The 10,710-nt window shown below is 42.2% G+C and overlaps 1 protein-coding gene across 2 annotated transcripts in view; it reads left to right on the top strand.

Moving 5' to 3' along the window:
• The first annotated feature begins 379 nt into the window (after positions 1–379).
• The window catches only part of hbp1 (HMG-box transcription factor 1), a 32,265-nt gene continuing 21,934 nt past the window's right edge, over positions 380–10,710 (top strand). The window contains exons 1-5 of one of the 2 annotated variants that reach the window (XM_083763384.1): positions 380–480; positions 2,092–2,208; positions 4,518–4,716; positions 8,890–9,010; positions 10,131–10,245. In XM_083763384.1, the coding sequence (XP_083619510.1) occupies positions 2,136–2,208; positions 4,518–4,716; positions 8,890–9,010; positions 10,131–10,245 (508 nt within the window). In that variant the 5' untranslated portion in view covers positions 380–480; positions 2,092–2,135. Of the gene's footprint in view, positions 481–638; positions 742–2,091; positions 2,209–4,517; positions 4,717–8,889; positions 9,011–10,130; positions 10,246–10,710 lie in introns of those variants that run through there. The other variant, XM_083763385.1, reaches the window with a different exon arrangement.

Below are 10,710 nucleotides of genomic sequence, written 5' to 3'. Positions count from 1 at the left end.
ATGTGATGTACTGTCTGTAATAATTGCATTGTTTACTATACCAATCAGCTGTTTCATGGCGATAACAGGCATGCACTTCCAGCCAATGAGAAGCACATCAACAAAACCAAGGCCGCGCCCCCTCCACGACTCGCACTGGCCAATGAGAGCGACGCGTTGACGAGACTGACGTCCCAACGAGCCAATGCGAGGGCTCCCTCGTGTCATGAACCCGCTCAACCCCCCCCCCCTCCAGCTCCTCCCAACCCCAGTCAGTGAATGCCAGAGAAGAGAGCCCCGATTTTTTTCCTCTCCCTACACTTCGTCGCGCGACGGTGCCGCGCTCTTGAAAAACCCACAGACCTACAAGCTCACGACATGTCACTTCGTGACGTGTTGTGAGCTTGTAGATCTGCGTTCTTCCCCCCCCCTCCTCTTGCGCAGCACCGCAGTACGACGCCATACAAAGAGGGCATTATATTTCGATGGCGACAGCCCTCGGTGAGTGGAAGTTGTTCCGTCCTTTTAATACTTGTATGCATGTTAGTGTTATTTTATATTGAAACAAACGTCTCAAACTAACATTTCACACAATGAGCACGCGCGCGTCCATAGCGCTGTTAGGAAATAGCAAAAGAAACAAGCTGTCACTGCGGTTTTCTCTACTCTTTTATTTGATTTGTATGTTTGACGGACGGACGGACGGGGCTCTTTCTTTTTTCTCATTGTGACGTGTTGTTGTTTTGGTTTAGCAGCTGGAAGGTTTGGCAGCACGTTTGTGTTTATATTCACTGAAACGTAACCAATAAACACGACGTTTAGTGTTTACGTAGTTTTCTTAATAGTGTTTTTTTTGTCGCTGCCTTTATATTCCGTCTTTAATGTATAGTTTATATTCGTTTATGATGAGAATTGCCTTGGGACAATAAAAGACGCGTTGAATTGAATATAGGCCTGCAACATAATCATGAAGACAAAACGACACAAGTTTAAATGACAAAAGTGTGTCGTTTTTGTTAAATGTTTCTGAATGTTTTTGGTCTCATTCATTTGCACGGACGGGGAGATGCAGGGGGGGGGGGGGGGTTGCGTCATCATGCCTCAACTTGTTGACATTCTTTTGTTTACACCGAGAGACTCCCTTTTGGGCGGTCCGGTTCCGTTTAGCGAAGTTGCACATCCTTTCCGGAGCGGATACGGAAGCGATCATTGTGTGCCCGCGATGAATTCGCCAGAAACTGGAGGCGGGCGCACGGACCGGATGTGACCGCCGAGGGGTGAATGGAAACCAGGCTTTTCCAATAAAGAGCTGATCTATAAGCTATCAACGCGTAGCATCCATAGATGAGAGTATTGGATGCGACGCGTTGATAGCTTGTAGCTCTAATCGACAAGCGACTACGTTACAAATTCATTCATTCGTCTTTACAGACTGATGTTATTTTCTTTTGTGAATCAATCAGTCTGATTTCCTTTGTCTTTGTGTATGTCAGTGTGTGCGTTATTTAAATAACTATAATAACCCTCTGGATTATGTTTTACTTTTATTAAATTTTACAAGAAAGTTAATCAATATAAATATGTACATGCTTTACATTATACTTGGATGTAAAGTGTTCAGTCATAGGCTTAATACAAAGAAAGAAACATGAAATTAAACATGGAATTAAAAAAAATGTAAAAGCAGTCGGCAATGGGGGAAAAAAACAGAGTAGATGACCATAATTATCACATAAATATGAATGTGTGTGAGTACAGTTGTCTTGAGTTTATAAAGATGCCTGAACACATTTTGACCACATGATCAGGCTGTCAGACAAAGGAACCCCCCTCCAGCACACACACACACACACACACACACACACACACACACACACACACACACCAATATTGTGATAGCCTACATGTATATTGGTATGGTCTGTCATTGTTGAGGGTGGAAGGTTTACAATGTCAAGATATCAATTTTGGATTTTGTATATTCTGTCTAGTCATTTTAAACACTTTAGACACCTTTTTTTTTTATTCATTCATTTGACTTAATTTGTCTTGACTTCGTTTATTTGATCATCGGTGTGATGTTTCATTGAGTCTTCAATATTGTTTCGACAGATGTGATGTGAATGATGTTGATGTGAAATCATCGTTCTGTCAGAATGGATGAATCCTTTGATCCTCTCAAATGCACAGAGGACCTGCCTGCCTCACCCAGCTGCCACATGGACTATGGTAACTATGAGGACCACTCAACTTCATGCAAATTGAAGTTTAAAATATAGGCATTTAGCAGACACGTATATCCAGAGTGCATACATAGGCCTCACTCACACGTAAGACACACACAAGACACACTTGTGTCATGGCCGCCTCAATGCATATCCAATGGGAGTCACATGGTTTGATGACACAACCTTGTTGCATGGGGGGGGGGGGAGCAGAAGACAGCCATGCAACAGCCATGCGACCGCTCAGGACTGTAACAGGTTGCACGTTAAAACAGCAGCTAAAATCATCGGCACAGCACTACCACGGCCTCTACAATATCTACACCACTCGCTGTACGAAAAAAGCCCACAACATCATTAAAGACACTGCAGCCATCCCGCAAATACCCTGTTCCAACCACTCCCTTCCAAAAAACGCTACCTGTCCACCTGTCCCAGTAACAGTTTCTTCCTCCAGGCAGTCAGGCTGCTGACCTTGAACTGTATTGCACTCTTCACTCACTGTCACTTCACTTTGCACTTGTGTTCTTTCTTTGCACTATAGATGTTTGTTTTTGTCCTGTGTCTATAAGACTGTATTTTGCGTGTCTTAAGTACCAGGTCTTATTACTCAACTTAAGACCTGGAGGCGTGGTCAATGCTCTTTGGCCACTCAGAATAGCCAAATGGCATTGATCATGCCTCCAGGTCTTAAGTTAAGTAATAAGACTTAAGACACGCAAAATACAGCCCTGAGAGTGCTCTGAGCAAAATAAAAATAAAATCTGGCATAGGAAGTGGGAGTCAACTTTAAAAAATTATTCGATCTGATCGATGGAAGAATATAAAGAAAGAAAGAGCGTTGACAAATGTTGACAAATCATCTCTCATATGGGTCCCTGCCACACTGTCATATTTGAACAATTAAGGTTCCTTAAAGGTTTCATGACATTAATTTTCTTTTGACATTTAATTCATTTTTCGTTCTTTTTCTCTGAGTCTGTGAAGCCTTTTCAGCTGCAATGAAAACAGGCAAAACAGTGACAAAATCCCATTGTCATATATGGGATTTGCTGGCTCTTCTTGTTTGAGCTAGAAAACCCCAGACCACGGGAAATCTACTGAATGTTTTTTGGGTGCAATTGAGCTCAGAAAAGCGTAAAAAAAACAACCAATTTTATTTTATTTTAAATATCACAATCCCTTTAACGATCCAATTCCTCGAGTCCTATAAATACATTTTAAAAGTCGAGACAATTTTGGGGTTCATTTTTGATTTTCAATCCAATTCAATCATGCATACAGTATTGCATGTATGTATTATTGTAGTGGTTCTCAAAGTGAGGTCCATGGACCCTCTGGGTTACTTGAGAGGGGTTCCAAATGGACCGTTACAGGTCTGTAACTGAGAGTGTAGTAGAAATGGAACCTAATGGACCCTTATAAGTCTGAGAGTTATAGTGGTCCTTGAAATTAAAAAGCTTGAGAACCACTGGTATTTACTTGTATAGCACACGTGAAGTGTAACGGAAACCAGTTCCGGAAACGGTTCCACAAATGTAGTCTCGCGTAGCCAGACAACTATTCCACAATCTCCGAATGCTATATACTGTAGAGCAGGGTTCCCCAATAGGCGGCCCGCAGGCCATTTGCGGCCCGCGGAGTGCCCCCTTGTGGCCCCTGGAAGAATAAAAAAATATATGTTTTTTTAGGTGTCCCAGATATAAATGGCATTACATGGGGGTCAGCAGCCTATACATGTCAAACTGGGCATCCTTTTCAAATGGGGTCTTGCCCTAGGGCAAGACCTCGACCTTGCGCGTGCGGACTCGGCCCCCAGCCTTGGTACGCTAACATTTATTGGGGAACCCTGCTGTAGAGTCTGCACCTATAGCCCCCATGAGCTGAGTAATGGAAGCTGCCATTTCAGTTCACGAAAATATATTTTAAAATATCTTTAGAGCTTATTTTCTGCTAAGCAACAAGCTATATGCTTAGATGTTTTCTATTTATATTAGGATAAATGTGCACGACTGTAAAGACGAAACGGAAGTGGCGAGGAGGCTCCACTTCCGCTTTATAGTTTACTCATGACAGCGTTGGCCCAGACTGTATGATGAAGCATTTGGAAATTGCGGAGGCAACAGTCTGGTAACACGAGACTACACAAATGTGATGGAACCGATTCCGGTTCCTCAATGTTGGATCCGGTTCCGGATCCCAACCCCAGCCCGCAGGGCTCTTCAAAAGGGGGGGTCCCTGGACCAAGTAACATCAATTGCAGGGTCCTTAGACCTTAACATGTTTGAGAGCCATTGACTGCTTGCTCTCCAGATGACATGCCGGAGCTCCAGGAGGTGGACCTGGACCGGAGCTCAGACGTGTACCACGTGGGGTCCGAGGTGTCCCACCACCACAAGGCAGCTCGGCAGCTCGGCAGCTCTCCACGTGAAGGCGGCTGGCTCACAGAGCTGGCTAACATCGCCACCGGCCCCCAGAGCCCCCTGGTGAAGGACAGCGCCCCCCACAAGAGGTTAGACGGAGACACATCAGTCTTATCTGCAACACGTTTTAGTGTATTCCAATTAAAGGTATATTCAGTGATTTCACTCAAAAAACCTTAGGTTTCGTTTTTGGCTGTGGGACCCAGCCTTTCGTCCAATCAGGATAGAGAGTCAAAAACTAAACCTAAGGTTTTTTGACCCCCAGGGGTTAACTGGGGACAGGGATGAACTCCTTATATGGCCAGCACACTCTATAGTAGGGAGGATTATCACAACAAAACAAAAAAATAAGTGATATTTGAATTAAGTGAAATCACTGAATATACCTTTAAGGCTGTCAAAATGATCGTGTTAATTAATTGCGTTAAAATATTTAAATGAAATGCATGTGCAGTGTTCCCCCTAACGTGTGCGCGGCTCAGGAACGTCCAGTGCATAACATTCATTACACGCAGTCACACACGCACACACACACACGACTCCTCCACCTCCAGTCTGGAGTCTTCCTCCCTCTTCCGCACACACGCACGCACACACGCACACTACTAGTGGGCTCAGACGCAGCGCGCTGCAAGAATCACTCACAACATGTTTTATAGTACTGTCGGGTCCGTCGCAACTTGTGGACGTACATTAAGCCATTAAAGTTGGTTCGGCTGGTTTCCTTTTGTCCAACGCGATTACGGGAATCAGCAGGGCTGCACCTGCAGTAGGCTATTACCAAAACAAACACATGGTACTTTTGAAAACGACCATGGATATAAAGACAGTTCCCCTGTGCTGCTGTGCACAGCGGAGATAATGCACAACTCCAGGTACGAACTAAGGTCGCATTCACACCTAATACTTCGGTAGACTCGATGCGAATGGGCGGAAAAGGTGGGATTCTTGCATATTTAATTTGCTGCGGTTTGCCATCACACTGCGCTGTCATCCGCAGCAATTGGTAACGCCGCAGGGAACTTCATCAATGTGTTCCATTCATAACACAGTTAAATCTATGGTGTTAAAATAATATTTTGAGTAATAATTAGGATGTAAAATTAGGGTACCGTGTGTCGGGGACTAGACTTCTCTCTCTCACTCTTGTGTGCACACGTGCGTGCGTGCATGTCTGTGTGCACACTGTTCTTTTGGGCATGTGGAGGCACAGCGCAGACAGCAGCACAAAATGAATCTGACCTCCGTTTACAAGTTTATCGACATGAAGAAAGTTCCCACTCCCTCCCCACACAGTGACAGCAGTGACAACACTCCATGTTTACGCACAGACGGACTGAATATTCTGTACACTACAGTGTTTCCTTAAGCAAATGATTAATGTAGGCCTACTCGTCCTCATATTTCAATGAGTGCTTCAGTCTCCTTATTTGCCCACATTATTCACGGTTAAACGGGACATATTTGCGCTGCGTAACATTTATATCCCTTCTCCGTCTCCAACTGTGTTTAGCTTAATTTCCTTTATTTGCTGCGGATTGCATTCCCACCTGCACCGAATCGAAATCAAATGCGATTGGAAGCGAAGCGAAACCCTTGTTTTTGGACGAAGTAGAATGCGGTTCTTTGATGTGCATTAGGATTCGAATGAGGCTTCACACCTGCCAAACGAAGCGCACTTTCCGACAATGTGCAGCAGGATTAATTTTAATCGTAGTAAAGCTTTCTGGTGTGAAGGCGACCTAAAACACTAACTGAAGCTGATCATTCACGACTAACTATCTCCAGAATCCTGCAGTCCCGTAATGAAGGAGATACAATCTCATCTCTCACTATAGTCCACTTCTCTACAATGCCTTTCTAGCCATAAAACCTACATTTATATGTTATTCAATACATTACTTTAGCGCAAGATATAGGCTTTTCTAAACCAAGCCCTGTTTCAAAAATGTACCATGTTATTTTATTTTGTGAATTAACTATAGTCTATACACAGTTTTAACCCATTGATTCTCAGCCATTTTAATTTCAAGGACCCCTAAATTAAATAGATAGAAATTAGCCTAGGCCATTTCATTATGATATACATCTCTGGACTGCATGGACCCCAGTCTACATGGCCAAAAGCCAGTGTTCATTTAACTCAAAAGTGGAGGCTAGGCCTACAAATGCTCACATCACATCATATACTAAATGCATTAGAAAGCAAAAAAACATTAAAAAACAAATGTATATCCGCTTTCTGTCATTTATATTTCCATGTCCACAACAGTATTCAGGAAAACCTGGCATATTTTGGACATGGTTCGAATGGTGATTAATCATGATTAATTCATTTTTAAGCTGTGATTAATCTGATGACATTAGTCATCTGACAATTCCAATATTTAACCCATTTTGGGTGGGAACCCCTTTTGGTGTTTAAAGCATTATGATATACTTTAGCTATTGAGAAATAGCAGATCTACAAGCTCATAGTGCGGCACAGAGTGCCGCGCTACGAGCTTGTAAGTCCGCTATTTTATTTTGAATAGTGAAAATGTGCCTGAAATCTTTGCGAACGTTTTTAACTCAAATCTTTGCTTCTGAGGGGTTCCTGGAGTTACATATTTTCAGATGGAGGTCGGTGCAGGCCTATTACATATCATTTTTTATGATTTTTCATGTAATAGACATGAAATATTGAGCACCACTGAAACAGAAACATAGCTATTTCAGAAAACTGTCAGGATTTAGAAGACATTTAAAACATTTAGACTAAATGGGTTAATAGTGATTATCTGTAAAACTATTTCACAGACTTCTATATACCTGTAAACCTGTGATGTGAAGTAGTTGATTCAGATTCGAATTGACATAGTAGACCTAATTTCCTAAATTATAACCCAACACTAGAAGGTAATGGCTCGTTGCATACTGGCCAACACCAACTCAGGACTCTTGAACCCTGTGCCATTTACATCTACACTGTCCTGATCAGATCGATTGATTTTATTCAGTGTTAATAAAAAGAGAACAGAGCACTTTCCAGTACATCCATGTAGCCGGTTGCTCCTCTTTCCTTTCCGTGTGGGTTTGCTCGATACCATTTCCGGGTGCCTGACGCAGTGCCCAGCCAACGGCATCCTTCTCTCGCGGACCTTGTCTGTAATCCGTGGAAGAAGGTTAAAGCTACAATTCAGGACTTCTTGTAATGAATAAATCGTCAAATCTCTCATTTGCTTGACTCACGGTTCGGGGGGAGAGGCGGCTTGCAAGCCAGCACTGTCGGTCCACATGCCTTGTGATATCATCATCATCATCATCATCATCATCATCATCATCATCATCATCATCATCATCATCATCATCATCATCATCATCATCATCATCATCATCATCATCATCATCATCATCATCATCATCATCATCATCATCATCATCATCATCATCATACTATAATTCTAACAATGTCTGTCTGTGTGTCAGAGCCGTAGCTCCTCATTGCCTGCACCAATGGCTCCCACTTTTCACACAGGCATTGACCATATGAATATGGAGGGCGTAACAAAGCCCTTTTTTTGATATGACACATTATATGATTATGATTATTAATGAATTTATTAGTGAATTAAAAACGCAAGCAAATATCTCACAACGGGTAAGGGCTAGTAATAATAATTTATTATTATTAATAATAATACATTATATTTGTAACACATTTATTTATTTATTTGCAAATCACAAAGTGCTTCAGAGAGAGAGAGAGTGACATGAACAAAGAATACACAACATTTTTGATGGACCAAGTGTAGCGATATGGAATAGAAAAGTATTATGTAAACCCATCTTTTTTTTTTTTTCTTCTTAAAATTGCTAAATACAATATAGTAGTATTGAGTATTGATTAAATTGATTATTTGCATTGCAAAACGATTCAATACCGATTATTTACATTGGCGTTACGATACAAAGTCAAGCGATGCGATACGATATTTGCTGTTTACATATCGATATACTTCGACTTAATTTAAATTTAAATTTAAATCGATATTTCGATACAATTTACGGATTATAGCTTTACGTTTAGGACACAAGCACACGTGTGTGTGTATATATAAAATAGCATGTGTGTGTGTGTGTGTGTGTGTGTGTGTGTGTGTGTGTGTGTGTGTGTGTGTGTGTGTGTGTGTGTGTGTGTGTGTGTGTGTGTGTGTGTGTGTGTGTGTGTGTGTGTGTGTGTGTGTGCGTGCGTGCGTGCGTGCGTGCGTGCGTGCGTGCAGATCGTCTCCCGTCCACATCTTTGGCCACAGTAACAGTTTGCATTCCTACGCCCGGCCCCCGCTGGCCAGCAGCGCCCCCACACCCTCTAGAGGACACCTGAGGGAGCGCAGGCGTGTCAGGGTACGTTTTCACAGGTCATTGTTGAGAAATAAACCCTGGCAGGGTGATTTAGACCCTGGCGTGAAGCGGAAGAGGGCTCTCGTAGCACCCCAAAGCAGGGGTCATAGCTCACGAGCTTGTAGGTCTGCTATTTTTTAAAAGTCGCGCAAATGTGGCGCCAAGTCTTTGAATATATATTCTTTCAGAGCGAACGTTTTAAACTCAAATCTTGGGGGGGATGTCCCTGGAACAACATATTTCCAGATGGCGGCCAGCGGCCAAATACATATATTTTTGGGGGTCCTTGACAAGAAAATGTTTGAGAACCACTGACATAGAAACATGAGTTTTTTTTAGAAAACTGTCAGGATTTAGAAAGCATTTGTAGAATCGTCCTCAGGTCAAAATGGGTTAACAATGTACCTGAGGGGGCTTTGGAATAGCAGCACTGGCGTTGCATAGAAGACAACACACACTTGGAATGGGAAATAGAGGGGGAAAATGGAATTGCTAGGCTTTGTTTTGTATATAACTTTGTAACGCTACTGACATTCGTGCGCAACATTCTTGAGAACAAAGTATTGCGTTGATGGTTTGAGCTAACAGTTAATGTTTTGTTTTGTTTTTCATATATTTTAATTATATATATTTTTAGGGCCATGTAATGTGGTCTACCTGCACAGCCTTTGTGATCTACTGGTAGATCATAATCTACCTTTTGGGCCCTAAAGGGTTCATTTAACCCATTTTGGGCGGGAACCCCTTTTGGTGTTTTAAAGCATTATGTTATGCTTTAGCTGTTGAAAAATAGCAGATCTACAAGCTCATAGCGCAGCACAGAGTGCCGCGCTAGGAACTTGTAGGTCTGCTATTTTGGAAAAAAAAAAAATCTTTCAGAGCGAGTTTTTAACTCAAATCTTTGCTCCTGGGAGGGTCCCCGGAACAACATATTTTCAGATGGGGTTCTGCGGCCAATGTCATATATATTTGTGGTGCTTGACATGAATATGTTTGAGAACGACTGGCATAGAAACATTTTTATTTTCAGAAAACTGTTTAGAAGACATTTGTTTTTTAATTTAAAAATAATTCGACAGGTCTAAATGTTTTTTATCAGTAATGACGGTTCTACTCCCATTAGGCCAGCAGCGAGTCAGAGTCGGGTGTGTTCTCCATGTCGTCGTCCTTCTCAGATGATGAGGACATGGTCTGGTCCCATTCCTGGCCCGAAACAGCCTGGCACTGCTTCCTCAAAGGTATACACACTACTAGGCGTGTGAATCTCGTCACTGAGGCCGATTCGATACGATATATTGATGCACTGCCAGCGATACGATACTTTAGCGATACGATTCACCCCTCTTCCCGATACGATGCGATTTGATGGCGATTCAATTCTGGACATTGCGATGCGATGCGATACGATGTGATACGATGGCGATTCAACACAATAGAAAGGATTTATATTAAAGTTCTGTTAATTTCCCAAAACATGTAAAAATGCATTACGTTTCAATTCAATGGAATTTATTGTTTTACTGTAGGTTAGTATCATACAGTAGCTCTGCATCTCAAACAACCCAACTTATAGAATTCTGTAAGTAAACAAAGGGTCTGCGCTCTGCTGGTTATTGTGGAATTGTTAGATTACTAATACTAGGCTATAGTATATTATATACTGTATACCTCAAAGGTCAATTTGAGGTTTTGAGTATAGAGGG

The sequence above is a fragment of the Protomyctophum parallelum genome (genome assembly GCF_964188405.1).
Source record: "Protomyctophum parallelum genome assembly, chromosome: 4".
NCBI lineage: Eukaryota > Metazoa > Chordata > Actinopteri > Myctophiformes > Myctophidae > Protomyctophum > Protomyctophum parallelum.
Note: the sequence above shows the minus strand (reverse complement) of the source record. Positions and strands in the feature narration are given on the sequence as shown.